The 16,934-nt window shown below is 39.1% G+C and overlaps 1 protein-coding gene across 3 annotated transcripts in view; it reads left to right on the top strand.

The window, feature by feature from the left end:
- MYH11 (myosin heavy chain 11) overlaps positions 1-16,934 on the top strand; it is a 62,123-nt gene that overhangs the window by 28,962 nt on the left and 16,227 nt on the right. For 2 of the 3 annotated variants that reach the window (XM_065684188.1, XM_065684191.1), the window contains exons 6-23: positions 1,087-1,107; positions 3,450-3,542; positions 4,453-4,516; positions 5,887-5,985; positions 6,994-7,137; positions 9,804-9,899; positions 10,285-10,403; positions 10,569-10,721; positions 11,191-11,364; positions 11,553-11,726; positions 12,181-12,295; positions 13,397-13,590; positions 13,756-13,877; positions 13,993-14,062; positions 14,203-14,363; positions 15,243-15,351; positions 16,269-16,400; positions 16,707-16,913. In XM_065684188.1, the coding sequence (XP_065540260.1) occupies positions 1,087-1,107; positions 3,450-3,542; positions 4,453-4,516; positions 5,887-5,985; positions 6,994-7,137; positions 9,804-9,899; positions 10,285-10,403; positions 10,569-10,721; positions 11,191-11,364; positions 11,553-11,726; positions 12,181-12,295; positions 13,397-13,590; positions 13,756-13,877; positions 13,993-14,062; positions 14,203-14,363; positions 15,243-15,351; positions 16,269-16,400; positions 16,707-16,913 (2,247 nt within the window). The remainder of the gene's footprint in view (positions 1-1,086; positions 1,108-3,449; positions 3,543-4,452; positions 4,517-5,886; positions 5,986-6,993; positions 7,138-9,803; positions 9,900-10,284; positions 10,404-10,568; positions 10,722-11,190; positions 11,365-11,552; positions 11,727-12,180; positions 12,296-13,396; positions 13,591-13,755; positions 13,878-13,992; positions 14,063-14,202; positions 14,364-15,242; positions 15,352-16,268; positions 16,401-16,706; positions 16,914-16,934) is intronic. The other variant, XM_065684190.1, reaches the window with a different exon arrangement.

Below are 16,934 nucleotides of genomic sequence, written 5' to 3'. Positions count from 1 at the left end.
CTTTGCTGTTTTCAATGACACAACTCCAGGTCCTATGTCATTTCCAGCCTTTTGAATGCTACTCAAACTTCTGCAAAAAACATGTAGCAATTCACTTTTATGACAAAACAGGCTTAGTTCAGGAAGACATTTCAGTGTGTTCCAGATGAAAGACTGGGTCCAAACTAAGTAAATAGCAGGGTAGTGAGGGGTGAAGTAAAAATCTCCTGAGCACACCTCTGCTGGGTCTTGCAGCTGCCCTTACGTACCCTGTACACTGGCGGAAGACTCCAGAGCACAGGGTGTGCAGCCTGGCCTCTTTCACCATAAATAATCATTGTTTATATACAGCAGATTCTGCCTGGGGGCAGAGGAGGGAGTAGATATCCCTCTGGGTACTATTTTCTAGAAATTAGTGATTAAATTTAGTGGAAACATTCCAAGGCCAAAGACATCATTTTCCTTTGTTGAATGTTTATGTAAAAAACCAATTTCTTTCTAATGGCTCCCTGCTCAGTGGCTGGGGGAAATAAACTTGTGGTTTCAAGGCCAGCCCTAGCAGGCAGTACAGCCCTAGCAGTAACTACAGTTGCTGCTGGCTCCTGTCAGGAATTACGCAAGTCTCAGGGTCAAGTTGGCCCTGAGATGGACCTTCAGGGAAATACCCACCAGATAGGAGATGAGAGAAAGTCTAAGCTGTTCTATAACATGCTGACAAACAATAATTCAGGGACTGTGACTACTGATAGTGCAATTTCAGACATTAAAAAATAATAGATAGCAAAATGCCTCAGTTGCACTAGAGAAGAACTGGAGATTTACTGTTAAAATATCTGTCCTTGTCTGGTCCTGGGAGACTAACCCAGGACTGGATCCAAATCCCACCCCTTTGCTTCAGGGTTGTTCTTTTTTTTTTCCTCAGTTATAATGTTTTATATATGTTAATCGTATTTGTACTCTTGCTATGTCTGCGATCGTTTGTATTTGTATTCCTGGTTTATTTGCATGGAAACTGTGTATTGGTTATTTTAATACAGGAAAAACAATAAATATATCTGTGTAATGGAAATGATACTGACACGTTTTATACCATGTTATTCAATACAGCAAGGTCCATCTTTTTCTTACGTGAGTAACTTAGACTGTTTGATGTGTGTTTAAGGCACTGAGTGTAGATCTGCATGCTATTGTTGCACCTTGAAAATTTAAGAGAGATTATGTTGAAATATGTTGTATGATACGATAAAAAGCAACAATAGCACCAAATGCTCTCTCTCACAAATCAACCCTAACTGTGTCAGGCTCCATGGTAAAGAATGAGGTCTGACACAGACAGGGCCATCTCTCAAGTATCACTCTCTTCTGTATCTGTGTGTTCAAATTGCCATAGTTCGACTGAAATTTCCCACGATCCTGAAAGAGCCACTCAGCCTGACATAAGTGATGTGATTTCTCAATGAAAATATCCAAATGCTTTCTGTGCTTCAGGTTGAACTTTTTAGGACTGTTGTGAAATAATTCCTAAACCTCACAGTGTTTGACGGGTTTGTTTGGCTGCATGCTTTCCATCCGATATTGCTGTCAATTTTACATTTTCATGTAACTGTTGAGAATTGTTCACATCCACAAAAGTTAGCATGTTCTGGCTGCTATGACATGTAACAGAGCAATTCCCACTGCAGCGTGTGTCTGCAGGTGTATTACAGCAGTTTCTCAGAGGCCCTGGTGGGCCTTCCTGCATTGTGGTGTGCCATATCAGCGTACCAATTTGCCAGTTTGCTAGAATATTCTTTATATTTCTGTTCCAGGCAAATGGGATCTGTATTTTTTTTTAATGGGGTCTTTTTTTCCCCATTCTGACTGTTGCCTCTCCGACTTCAGCTATGAGAAAAGGCAATGTGTTGCCCCTTAGTTAATTTAGCACTTCATTTAACAAGTGCTCTGCAAAAACCCTAATTTGTTGCTGGCACAGGCAACTCTGGAGTTCAGTGGACTTCCGGATGCATACAATGCTGTTAATTTGAAGCCACAATTTTATATTTCAGGTTTATGGCATAGTTCAGTTCTCACTAGAATAAGGTGGTACCTGTCTCAGTTTAGCAGACAAGGCTCTGTCCTTGCTGTCACCATCTGATTATAGCAACACTCCATGCTTATAGTGGACTCTTGAAGTCTACAGAGTATAACTGGAAATAGTTGCTCAGTACAGAGAAATTTCAGTGACTGCTAGCAATTCATTACTGATTCTTGGACTCCTGTATTAGCTTGTTTGGAAATCTTCCTGCCCTCTTCCTCCAACTCTTAGGTAGTAGATCTATGTTCTCAGGAAGGTGCTCATTCTCCTGTTTCATGACCATGCAGATAAGTTTAGCCATTTGTTACCTATCTCTTGCTTTTGAATGATATTTTTGAGGCAGCTGTCATCATTGCCGTGTAGGTTACAAGACATTCAGGAATGGCATTTAGAAAAAGATTACTAGTATTGCACACTAATTGTGAAGCACTCTCATCTCCTAAATTGTTTCCCCTAGATTCAACTTAAATATTGACTTATTTTCTAATTATTTTTTCAAAAACTATATCATATTATCTATCGAGGATTTTTTCCTTTTCGGGGTGAGTTATTTAAAACAATGCACGCTACTGCAGATTAGTACTCAAAGAATAAGGTGATGAGAAGCAAATATGAAAGTGAGTGACCTCATGGGACAGAACCAAATTAAAGGTTCAGAAAAGCTGTATTCAAAGCAAAGGATTTTTTCAACTTCATTGATTTGTTTAGAAATAGAAGTATTAAATGCATGCTTGTTTCATTGCATGATTTGCTTCTTTAGCAATTACCAATCACAATTAACAATATAATACAAAATTTGTGTGTTTGCATGAGAATTCATTATCCTGGTTTGAAATAAATCACTGCATTTCCATATTTAACCTAAATAGCCTTGCATGGATCATTATTAATAGACTTGATGAAATCTGCTTTGTAGCTTTGTGCTGCATTACATTAAAATGATTCTGGGCAAGTTATCCTAATTACATCGTCATTTGCTAGCAAAGGATCTCAATAAACTAACTCAGAAAAGACATTCTAGAGGTTCCTTTAAGAATATCCCTTCTAAAATTCTAAAAATTACATTAAACTGGAAAAAAAATATATTTCGCACTGAATGACCCTTTTCTTTTTAAGAAAGGCCAGTCATGATGCTAAACAGATTAATAGACTTTGATCTGTCACAGGCAGCAGGGCTGGAAAAGGGTCGTGTATACAAGACAGCAGTCAACTGCACAAATACATAAGCACAAAGAATAACAGAGAATGAAAACAAATCCACATGAAGTGTAGTATTCAACAGAAAAAACAAAAAAGAGGCTTAAATTATTTTTCACATTTTCCTCCAGTGTACATGTGTTGGTTTTAGTTAAACAAATATGAAGTTTAGGGTTAACTGCTTCTGAATGAATTTTAGGGTGAGCTGGAAAAACAGCTTCTACAGGCAAACCCTATTCTTGAAGCTTTTGGAAATGCCAAAACAGTGAAGAATGACAACTCCTCCAGATTTGTAAGTAGGAGAAATCCGGTTGGGTCTATGGGGGGAGGGGGGAATAATATCTCTTAAAACACAGTGTGAAGACAGTGGTCCTCATCACTGCTTCTCTTTTAAAGAACGTCTTTAATACCTTAAAACAATTCAGAATTCCTCTCTGAAATACAAATTTGGCCCTATGGAAGATTAAAGATCAAGCTCAAACATGACAGTACCGCTGTCCTCTCACAATTTAGCAGTCTGTGTGTGGCCTTCCAGAGTCAATTCCTGCTCCAGGACATAGCCGCATTCAGAATATTTGCAAACAAAATCTGTGCTTTGTTTCTCTTTGCACCACAGTTGAGCATGTATCTTATGAGGTGTGACTGTGACTTAGCAAGAGTGGTTAACATATTAAATTAAAAATTACAGGAGAAATTAAAAACAGCTGCACAGGTACAAGTTTGATGTGAGCTGAAGGCTGTCACTATTGGATGACACTTTTTTCTGGGAGTGCTGGCAGGTATTTGTTTTCCCTGCAGACCCTCCTCTCCCACCTCTGCTCTCTCCCTGAAGAGCTGAGGGATCTATGCAGATGAATCTTAGCAGAGGGAGTTATGCAGATCCAATGGTATTCCCTTGTGGAAAACAAAGTACAAAATAGATGTGGTTGCATCCCCAGCCTCCAAAGCCTGGCCCAGCAAGGAGGACTCCTATCCCTCTAAGTATCTGAATGGAATGTGGGAGAAAATCTCTTTAGCAGGAATATCAGAGAAATCCACTTCCTTTCAGGTTTTTCCAGGGGTTGTCCCTGCAGGAGGAAATCAAGCATGTTATTCTTAAGAGGACGATGTACATGTCTTATTAAACAGGCTAAATACTAATATTGGAAGACCTGGCATAATCTGAAAGAACAGCCTGATCTAAATCTTCTTTTCATTCACAGGGCAAATTCATTCGCATCAACTTTGATGTGACAGGCTACATTGTCGGAGCAAACATAGAGACTTGTATCCTTTTCAGTGAGCTGCATGGGAAGCTAACTAGGGTCAGCAGGAGGAAGTAAGATAAACAAGCTCCACTGCATGTCTAAGAAAGGCAAATATTGCTGGGACTGGTATAAACAAAGATGGAGAGAAGTGGTTCCATTTATGCTGATACCAGCTTCTCAGTTTGCCTTACACTCATGTTTACATTTTCAGGTCTGTTTTCTCAGCTATAGGAAAGTGTGTTATTTGCCATATATAGCTTCAGAAAAGCACCATACCTAAAGCAATGGCAGGGACTTTAAAAGCAGAGTCCCAGTAATACAATAATGGGAAAAGATTGTTTTGTGATTCAGATTGCATGTGATCTTGAGAGCTACACTGCTGTTTTGTCTCGTATCAGTGTGATCCTGCATGGGTCACTCTGGTTCCCTGTGGTCTACATTTCCAGACCCATAAGAAGTCTTGAAACTTCACTGTTTCTTACTGGTGCTGTGACAGGCACTTTGAAAATAACACTGAATGATTGGTATCATCACTACAATTTACCCAGGAATTCGGAGAGTGCTTCCCAGTTCCAAGTCCAGGTTTGCTACTTTGTCCTGATCCTGAGGTTAGGATGAAGTCCAGGTGCTCAGTACGATCTCACCCTCAGCCCTATACACCCCAGCTTCTGTCAGGGAAGGGTCCTGAGCTTTGCATAGAAAAGGAGATGCTTACTCCAATAGATGAGAAAGAAAGGTGCAGCTATGAAGAAGGACTTCAGTTCTTGGATATAACATCAAACAACAGTTTATCTTTCTGCTCTTATTTTGACAAGTGATGTTTAGGGAAAAAAAAAGTGTTTAATTATTTTGGTATTAACTGATATTTTACCTACAGCACTATAGCTTTTAGAGAGTGAGGAACTGACATGTTGAATTACACTATTACCAACTTCATTTTTAGTAGTTTATATTCACAAAAATGGACCATAAATGAAACTTGCTTTTATTACTTTTATGCCTAGAATGCTGGCCTCAAGAGCTTTCATTCCAGGAGCCCCACCTTATGCTGAAAGAATCATATTGGCACTTCATTTTAAAAGTGGTGTGAATTATATTGTGAATCCTATTTTTATACGTGTGATTTGAGAAGCATTTATGTCTATTGTCATGATTATTACCATGATTATCATCATTTACTATTCAATAGGAGGTAGAAAATTGATCTACATATTGTGCTGAGAACGATACCAATACCAGGGCTCCTGCCACAGACCAGACACCTGTTCATGTTAGACAAACCTGTGGCAAATATTTCTGCAGTGCTGCTGATGGTTCTGAGGCTGATGGCACAATTAAGGAAGCACTGAAATGCGTTACTGATATTTTTTTTAACGTATTTGACAACAGATTTGCTTGAAAAATCCCGAGCTATTCGCCAGGCGAAAGATGAGCGAACGTTTCATATCTTTTACTATTTGATTGCTGGAGCTTCTGAACAAATGAGAAGTAAGTTACTTGCTAATGATTCTTAGATCTCATTGAACAGTCTGAGCATTGGTTTACTCAGTCATTTATCTTAACTTCTTTAATTATCTGTAATATCATCCTTTTCTCTTTAGCTATAGAAAATAATTCTCTCAAGTGAATTATAAGAAAACTTCAATTGATGTCCACCTGTTTGAGCCAGGTTGTTTGCAGTTTACAGGATGTTTCAATTTAAATATGTAAACCCATTTAGATCCCATCTTGAATGACATTGAGGTGATGAATAGGGAAGAGTTTTTAATAATTTTTTTTTTTACACAAAAGAATCAGGGGTTCACAATAAAAATATTGGCTTGTGCTTTTAAAATAAATTAGGAGAATGTCTCTCCTACAGCACATTATTACACTGGGAAAACCATAGCTTGAGAATATTGAGAAGGTGAAAAGGGTAAGTGGATCAAAAAAAATGGATCAGACATAATATGTATGGGAACATCATGGTTCAAATATGACATCTTTCCCTAAATTTCTGGTTGTCAAAGAATGTATAAAGTAATGGTTAAATCTATATTTTCCCTGGTTTTTATGCTCCTTACCTAAGAATCTGGTGTTGTCCCCAGTATAGAGCCAAAGAGGCTTTTGGTCCAGCCCACTATGGTTGGTACCTAGTTCCATTCTTACTATAACCTGATATGAATCCCCATTGGAAGAAATGTAATTCTGAGTAGGTTACACATGGCATTAAATGAAAGATTTTTAGGAAGAATGGCTTGTATTTGAATACACAGAGCGCAAAGTTCCACCAAGGGGCAGAAACATTCCCCAGTTACTAATGAAAACTGGAAATGTACACAGTCAAGCTTGCTAAACAAAGAGTTATTCTGAAAATCCTTGTGCACCGTAAAACCCCAAACTCCTTATGCAAGTAGAGTCTTCCTTTGTTTTTTTCCTGTTGTTCATTGGGAGAACTCAAGACCTAAGAGAATTAATTTGGTGCAGTTCAGTAAAGCTTTTTTCTTTGCTTTTTAGATGATCTGTTGCTGGAAGGCTTTGGCAATTACACCTTCCTATCTAATGGTCACGTGCCTATTCCTTCTCAACAAGATGATGAGATGTTCCAGGAGACCTTGGAAGCCATGAAAATTATGGGCTTTACTGAGGAAGAACAGATAGGTGAGAATTGTTAGCAAGATTGTGTAGAAGGTATACAAGTAAAAACAGAGATGCAAATGCACAGAGGTTTATTTTGTCCAGAATAATCACTTTGCAAAATAAGCATATGAAGCAAGATTCTACATTCATATAAGAGAATTAAGATTATTCGGATTTTATGTCCATGTTTCTCTGGAAAATTATATGTGATCTTGCATGAACCACCAACTGGAGGATTCTAAATGTACCCATGTTATTTAACCTTTTTGCCTCTTATTTCCTCTGTGTATAACTATTACCCACTGTTACCTAGCTATTGTTTCTAAGTGCACTATGAATTAGTGCTCATAGATTTCCCTCCTTCTCAGTAGGCACTAGATTAACTAAGCTATAGACATTCATGGAAAGAGAACGAAGTTTCTCTCATAAGGTGAAACTTCTCAAGCAGATTTTTTCTACTTTATGTTAAGAACAATATGGGATCTCAGTTCTCTGCAACCACGATCAAGGGATCTAAACACAGGATCAAGATCACATAACACCAGCAGCATGGTCAGAGCCAGTGACAACAAACAAATGAACTGGTGGCAGTAGAGTGCCTGAAAACAACAGAAACCAGCAGCAGGAATCTGGGAGAAGGATAGCAGGACCTGAGAAACTGCTGTCAGAGATCCGTGACAGGAAATACTACTAGCCTTTTTGGAATCACTACCACTTTTGTGATAAACAGGGTGACACTTCAGGAAGTCTTGTGGGTAATAGAGCGACTGTTCTTGCCTTGCAAGGAGAACTAATTATGATCTACTGCTTTTAGGTAGTTACTAGAAAAATTCTACTTAAAAATTACTACAGTGGCCTTTTCCCATTGCTGCAGTGGGTACCAGTAGGAGCAGCTGAAGCCAATAATGAAAACTTTGCAAACCACCTCCTTCAGAGGGTTAAACTGGCAGCACTTGCTGGAAACACAGTGAAAGGAATATTGAAGACTCACCACATATATCGGAAATAGAGTATATATCATCAAAGATAAATTATCTCTGAGAAGAACAGAACAACCGGTGATGCACAGAGCAGCTCAATACAGTAACTGAAACATGGATCAAATAAAATAATTGTCACAATATTTTGCTGTCCATCTGGGTGAAGACTTGCAAGGCTTCTTCTTGTAAGTCTTATGAATTGTGGATTCCTGCTTGTGGAAAGAACATGACATGCTCCTCACCCATTTGAATTCCACATATCTGTGTAATTTTCAGCATCCAAAAGTACTATGAGATACATGGTGTTTTGAGAGGTAGTTTTTGTTTATGAAGGGAAGATGGAAGGATGTGTGGAAGAACTCCATACATATCCAAAACAAACTACTGAATTCAAGCCAACTCTAGCAACATTGACCATTTAAAACCATTTTTTTCCAGAACTTTCCAAAAAATAGCATGAAGAAGTTGCAAAACATTCTGATTCAATTTTGAAAGAAGCAGAACAAGCTCAAATATTTGCATTCACTGATTCAGAGAAAAGAGAATAAAAGCAAAAGAGCATGAAACAACAACTAAACTACCATGAAAATGGGGGCCTGCCAGACACGTCTGCGTTGCTTTTACTTCTCGATGATCCTGGAAGTGCGCAGGGCTTCAGCTGGTGCATGCCAGAGTGCGCTGCCCATGGATGCAAATTGCCATGCCCCAAGTGACACCTGGTGGCAAAAAGAGCATCACCCCATCACTCGAGCCTTGGATCAGCTGTAGGAATCGGCAACAGAGCTCGGCTGCATCACATCCCTCCATCAGTGACTGAGGGGTGCTGACAAAAAAGGTCTTGTCTTGCAGAACAGCAGTTCAAATCCCAGCCTTGGTAAATTCAGATCACGATGTTGATGAAGACTGGTGCATTCTCCTGCTGAGGCATATGTATTGGTGTCAACAGCAGTATTCTCCATTACAAAGATAGGAATAATTATATTACTATCTGAACCCTTTTGATTTCCTGCTCTAAAGCATAAACACTTGAGCACAGTATTCTTCTCCTGTATAAATTTACCAAGTAAGTAGATAGAACTCCCTTGATTCATACAATCTCATCTGTAACATATCAGTAGATTTTACTACCTGAAGTCAGGCAACATCACATTTATATATATTATACTAATCAACAATTAAATTACTTCCCTGTACTTTGAAACCGATCCTTCAAAGATTTGTATGCATTGTTTTAGTTGCACAACTAAATATTCACATGTTCCTGCATGACCAAAGCCTCAGAACTGGCACACATTTTCGAAGCTGCTGATAAGTTGGGGGTGGGGTTTTTTTTGTTTGTTTGGGATTTTTTTCCCATTTTATCTTAAAGACGGAGATACATATTATCTAATGTCTGAGAAGATGCTACAGGCCACTGTGAGTGGGAGATGAATTCCCGAGACTTGAAGTCTGCCTGGGGAAACAGCACACCTTAGCTTGGAGGTGCTGGTGCTCCTAGGCTGGATGTTTACTCCACTGCGCAGACTGTTGTTCAATCATCTTCCAAACTTTTGCAGTTTATAGCACAGTCTTTTAAAGCAAACCTATTTCTTTCCATAGAGGTACAGACTACCGCAGGCAATAGAATGAATCTTTGTTATTGCAGAGAAGAGAGCTTTCCAAATGTTTGCATCTGTTCCTCATTTATATTACCTGTTTCTCTTCCAGCTATACTGAGGGTTGTTTCATCTGTCCTACAGCTGGGTAATATTGTCTTCAAGAAAGAGAGAAACACTGATCAAGCATCTATGCCAGACAATACCGGTATGATTTGCCACTTCAAAAATACAGTTAACATTAAGAAATCAATAAAATAGCAGCTGAATAAGCATTCTTTACCAGTACTCTTTTATTTAATTGTTATTATGCGTATACTTCATGGGCTTTAAAAGATATACCATACTTAAAATCAGCTCAATTATTATTACCTTTTCTAGTAATCTTGAATCCACAAATAGATGAACTGTGAATTTGCTGCTTGGATCATAACTAGTACTTTTATGGCAACTGGCATCTCTTGTATGTACAATAGAGGAGCTTTTAAGGAAGATAAATAATTTCCCATACTTGCTGAGCTGCTTGTGTTCACACTTACTGACCTGCTAAGAGAAAATTCATTCTGCAATAAAATCTTACTCTTTTATTCTAGCTGCACAAAAAGTGTGTCACCTGATGGGTATTAACGTGACAGATTTCACAAGATCTATTCTAACCCCAAGGATCAAAGTAGGACGAGATGTTGTTCAGAAAGCTCAGACCAAAGAGCAGGTACCTACTTGCAGTCTGCTCAGCTCTCCTGAAACTATTCTCTTCTTTTCTTTTCTTACATCCTGTCTAAAGGGAAACATCAGATTTCTGTCTCATTATCCCTACAGAAATTAGCAGCTAATTGGGTTTCTTCTTTCACTTACAATTCTGTCTTCTTTATTTCAGGCGGACTTTGCCATCGAGGCTTTGGCTAAAGCAAAATTTGAACGTCTTTTCCGTTGGATTCTAGCTCGCGTAAACAAAGCTCTTGATAAAACAAAAAGACAAGGTGCTTCCTTCTTGGGGATCCTTGACATTGCTGGATTTGAGATTTTTGAGGTATCTACTGTGGGTCACAAGCTGGGTAAACTCCCTGTTATCATGTAGTGGTTTGGATATAAGATGACAAAAATCCAAGATCAGAGTCACAAAACAATTAGTTTCTTCCAAGCTGGCTAAGGCTGGGACCAACACAGCCCAAAGGCCTACTACACCTGGCTGCTTGCCCTTCCCTTGGGGCTGGCGGCATGCTCCAGCTGGGCTTCTGCAGGGCTCAGGGTTTAGAGCCAGGGGCTGGGCTTTATTATTTATTGATCAGGCCCCAGTACAAAGATTGACCTCTTTAGAACTTTCTGTAATTTTTTAAGCCCTTATATTAGAAAAATATAGATCCTTGTATTTGAATTATTGCAATATGTAAAAAGAAATAGAAGATAGCAAATTTCATCTTGTCAATTAAGTTCCCTCTTGAAGGTATCTTTCTAGCATTTGGAATTCACATTTTTTCCTCTTTTTTTTTTTTCCTCAGATCAATTCCTTTGAGCAGCTGTGCATCAATTACACTAATGAGAAACTTCAGCAGCTTTTCAACCACACAATGTTTATATTGGAGCAAGAGGAATACCAACGAGAGGGCATAGAATGGAATTTCATTGACTTTGGCCTTGACCTGCAACCTTGCATTGAGCTGATTGAAAGACCAGTAAGTATATGTCTCCATAGGTGGGATGCTGTGTAGGCTGCATCAGGGCCAGTTGTATACCAGTACAATCAGAGAGCCATTTAAGGATCCTTTGTTGGCAGGATTCCTATCATAAGGAATAAAGAAGGGGGTGCTCTTTCTTTATCTCTGCCTGTGATGATACTGATCTTATATTGCTCACATTGCAGACCAACCCTCCAGGTGTCCTGGCTCTGCTGGATGAAGAGTGCTGGTTCCCCAAAGCTACTGACACATCATTTGTGGAGAAACTATGTCAAGAACAAGGCAACCATCCCAAATTCCAAAAGCCCAAGCAACTCAAGGATAAAACAGAGTTCTGTATAATGCACTATGCAGGAAAGGTACTGGACAGTTTGAGCTATTTTGACTTAGGAAACTTTGATTCTTTGATGCCCAAATGATGAAAAAGAAACAGTCCAGTACCTGCATTGATAAGGGATGGCTTTAGTTATATAATGTATATATTGTTTTAATAATATGAAATAAGATTTGAAAAATGTTCATGGTTGTGAAGCTCACATGAAAGCAAAAATAGACAGCACTGGCATTATTGAAAATCTGAGTATTTCAGATTACTTTCTAGCAAGCAGATTTTTGAAGACAGGGCAAATGCATAAAGCTTTTCAGATGTTAGTTACAAGTAAAAAGAAATACTCAACTTGGCCCTCAAACCTATAAAGCTTTTCATGCTATTATTATTTGTATGATTTTGTGTTAAAACTGTGCCCTGTGTTCCTGCATACTCCAGATTTCTTTATCAAGAACTGCTTTTTGATGTAGCATTATTTCCTGCAGGTTACCTACAACGCAACTGCCTGGCTAACAAAGAACATGGATCCACTAAATGACAATGTGACTTCTCTGCTGAACCAGTCTTCAGACAAATTTGTAGCAGACCTTTGGAAAGATGGTATGAATCACAACTCTAATTCATAATGTGGTTTAAAGGGAGAAATTTATATCAGAACTTTTGGACAGCCATCCCTTGCTGGCAAGACACGTGTAAAAATTATAAGCATAGAAGAGACTGAACTAAGAAAAAACAATAATGTGTTCTAAAGACATATTTATGGAAAGTGCTTAAAACTATCTGTCCTGGTTTTGAACTGTCGTGGTTTAAACCCAACCACAAACCTCGTCCACTATCTAATGATGCTATCAAAAAATCCTTAATATTATATAGCAACAGAATAAAAAATATTCATTACATTGTTATAATGTTGCTGAATATATGATATTGCGTACTTCATTTAGTACAAGTTATTGTTGGGTTTTATGAATGACTTACCTTACACACTGCTCTCCCAGAAATACTGCACAGTTATCCCCAGCAATGTATAACCTCAACTAAATTTGATCATAGAATCATAGAATAGTTAGGGTTGGAAAGGAACTTAAGATCATCTAGTTCCATCCCCCCTGCCATGGGCAGGGACACCTCACACTAAACCATATCACCCAAGGCTCGATCCAACCTGGCTTTGAACACCGCCAGGGACGGAGCATTCACAGCTTCCCTGGGCAATACATTCCAGTGCCTCACCATCCTCACAGTAAAGAACTTCTTCCTTATATCCAGTTTAAACTTCCCCTGTTTAAGTTTTAACCCATTACCCCTTGTCCTATCACTACAGCCCTTAATGAAGAGTCCCTCCCCAGCATCCCTATAGGCCCCCTTCAGATACTGGAAGGCTGCTATTAGGTCTCTACACAGCCTTCTCTTCTCCAGGCTGAACAGCCCCAACTTTCTCAGCCTATTTTCATAAAGCAGGTGTGTTCCAGTCCCCTGATCATCTTCATGGCCCTCCTCTGGACTCATTTTCATGTTTGACAGAAATAAACTATTTACCCAAAAGGCTCTTCTACTACTTTCATTAGTAGCCTTCTACTGCATTGAAATACACTGGTCCCCTTTGGGAAGCTGCAGTTTAACAATGCCAGTGACAGGTGTAATTTGAGGTGAGGACAGTCTATCTAAGCAGTTCCATTCATACTTTCTTTTATATTTTAGTGGACCGTATAGTTGGGCTGGACCAGATGGCCAAGATGACTGAAAGCTCACTCCCTAGTTCTTCAAAAACCAAGAAAGGCATGTTCCGTACTGTCGGACAACTCTACAAGGAGCAGCTGACTAAATTGATGACCACCTTGAGGAATACCAATCCCAACTTTGTCCGCTGTATCATTCCAAATCATGAAAAAAGGGTAAATTTCAAAGGCTGTTTTCATACTCCTGGCACATTACTCATGTTGAGCTGCTCACTGTACCAGCACATCACAGAGCTAGATGATGTCTTCAAACATAGATGCAGCTGATAACACTTATGTAATTTTTTACAGTGCTAAATATACTTTCTGTTCCCTTTTCAGGCTGGCAAACTTGATGCCCATTTAGTGCTGGAGCAGTTGCGCTGCAATGGTGTCTTGGAAGGTATTCGTATCTGCCGACAGGGATTTCCCAACAGGATTGTCTTTCAGGAGTTCCGTCAGCGGTAGGAATCCCTCCCTCAGTGCTAACTCTGGGTTTAATAGTGGTGTTATATGTGTTTACCTGTGCAAAATAATCTGATGTGTTTCAACCTCCCTAACATCAATGTCTTTTGGCAGGTACGAAATTCTTGCTGCAAACGCTATTCCTAAAGGGTTCATGGATGGAAAGCAGGCTTGCATACTGATGGTGAGGAAACTATTTTTTATATTAATTATCAGGTCTACACTTCTCATACAAAAGCTGCTGAGAGTAATAAGGAATGAGAAGTGATTTTTTAATATCCTAAACATCAGCACTGTTAACAAATATTCCTCTTTTTCCTCTAGATCAAAGCATTAGAACTTGATCCCAACTTGTACAGAATTGGACAAAGTAAAATCTTCTTCAGAACTGGCGTTCTGGCTCACCTGGAAGAAGAGAGAGACCTCAAGATCACAGATGTTATCATCACTTTCCAGGCTCAGTGCCGAGGCTACCTAGCAAGAAAGTAAGAATACGTACTAACAAAAATAATGTCTTCTGCAGCAGAGTATCTACAGCAGTCTTTAGTCCTCTGTATAGCAAACTGAAGATGTTAAGACACTTTATTACTATTTGTTATTTGTATTGCATTAGAACTCTGTGTCCAATGAAGGTCTTACTTCCTGCCCAGAAGAGGCTTATTAGTATAATTGCAGCAAGTGATTACATTGTGAGGCTACTTACACCCTCTGTACAGTAAAAGCTCTCAGATGCAATGACTTATCATTTAAACATGTTTGTACAAGGGGGAGAAGGAGCATCCTAGTGTATGACTAGAATCTTATGCACTATTACAAGCAGCAACACCACTGGCATTTGTAAAACATGAAATTATTTCTTCCACAGCTTGAGCATGAAACATCTAGCATGATCTCAGTTAATGTACATCACAGACCTATTAACAATAACACCCTTTTCCTGCACACTACCAAGGCTTTCAAATTGCTGAGCAGAGAAATTCAAATATAATAGGTTTGAAGAATGATGAACAATGCAATTTCTGAGTTCCCATGTACTATTGAAAGATTTTACACCCAGACCTAGATATATACTTTGTGGTCTGTGCCTACCTATGGAGTATAAACAGACAAAAACCAAATAAACCAATAAAAAACCCAGCCAAAACCCCGAAGACGAAATAAAATACCAGGAAGCTAATCAGAATTATCACCTTTCCTCAAGAAGGCACAGGCACTGTTTAAGCAACAAAAGAATTTGTGCCAGACTTCTCAAACCATGTGCCTAATCAGCAGACTCTCAGGCAAGAGTTTTACTCAATGTGCATATCTTGCAGAAACCTCGTATTTTCAGACTGAACCTATTTTCTTCATGTTTTTAATAACAGAGCCTTTGCCAAGAGACAACAACAGCTGACTGCAATGAAGGTTATCCAAAGAAATTGTGCTGCTTACCTGAAGCTGAGGAACTGGCAGTGGTGGAGACTGTTCACTAAAGTGAGTGACTGCAATCAGTGAATCTCCCTCAGCTTTCCAAAAGAAATGAAATGCACAAGATAACTGAGGTATATCATGTCAGGCACACTCCTTGTTCCAAAGTCCACTGGAGCTGATGGCAAGAGACTCATTAGCTTCACAAAAATTTAGGTTAGAGATACTCTGGATAGTTATATAATGCTATTATCATGAAGTTTAGTTTCCTCTCAAGCTAGAGCTAACTACTTACACAGAGATTCATAAAAAATTTTGCATGTTTGGGGGCTTTTTTTTTTATTGCCAAAAATGAAATAATTTCATAGGTGTGGGTAATGAGAAGACAGAGTAAAACTTAATTTTGTGAACATGTAGAGTTATATACCTACAGGGGACTCGGTAGCTCAAGAGTTCCCTAACTGGGACACTAAACATCCACCTGCTAGGCACTCAGGCAAATTAAGTCTATTTTCCTACTGAAGAGGCCTGTTTGAGGCTTTTGGTTTGTTTTTTCTAAAAAGAACCGCCTTCAGTTTGGATTCAGAAAACTCTTCCTACTTGCACTGATAGCAACCTCCTCTGCAACCAGAAATAGGTAATAACACACCTGCAAGCGCACATTGCCTTTCTATGCAGAAGATGTAGCTTTTGTACATTATCAATGGATGAAAACAGGCTTGAAGACATTAAAAAAGTGACAACACTGAAGACAGAGGTGCTCACAAGCATCCAAGAATTAACACAGAGATGGCCAAAAGCAATACTTCTGAGGCTTGTTTATTTAAAGATGCCTACATCAAGCTTGTCCAGACAGCATTTGTCCACCATTCGAATATCAACAGACAGCTCTACCATTAGTGCCAGTCAGCCTGGCACCTTTAAGTACCATGCTCAGCACATAAATACTGTCAGGAAACATTCTTAAAACTCTTTCTTTTCAGGTGAAACCACTGCTGCAAGTCACCCGCCAAGAGGAAGAAATGCAGGCCAAGGATGAAGAACTACAGAAAACTAAGGAAAGACAACAAAAAGCAGAGAGTGAATTGAAGGAGCTGGAACTGAAACACACACAGGTGATTTACGGTTCTGAGCCTCTGGGAAACTCTAGCCATTCTTTCACCATTTCTAGAAGATATTAAAATAAAGGTGTATTCTTATTTTGTACTCACATTTGCATTCACAGCAGTGGACCGGAACAAAAGTTCGGTGCAGACAAACTCTCAGTTACATCAGTATAGGCCTTACAACTACTCAAGAACCTGTGGTAGAGCTGCCTGCCTATACACTAGAACTAACTAGTAAAAAGACACTGTGGGGCAATTATCAATCAAAGTCTTAACTTCCTATCCTATTGCTTCCTTCTCATTTTATTTGTGTAGCTTTGTGAAGAGAAGAACCTCCTTCAGGAACAGCTTCAGGCAGAAACTGAACTGTATGCTGAAGCTGAAGAGATGAGAGTCCGTTTAGCTGCTAAGAAACAAGAGCTGGAAGAGATTCTGCATGAGATGGAAGCCAGAATTGAGGAAGAGGAGGAGCGCAGCCAGCAGTTGCAAGCAGAAAAGAAAAAGATGCAACAACAAATGTTGGTAAGGAGGCATAAGTGACAA

Source organism: Lathamus discolor, chromosome 6 (assembly GCF_037157495.1).
Source record: "Lathamus discolor isolate bLatDis1 chromosome 6, bLatDis1.hap1, whole genome shotgun sequence".
NCBI classification, from domain to species: domain Eukaryota; kingdom Metazoa; phylum Chordata; class Aves; order Psittaciformes; family Psittacidae; genus Lathamus; species Lathamus discolor.
This window is presented reverse-complemented; position numbering and strand designations above follow the sequence as displayed.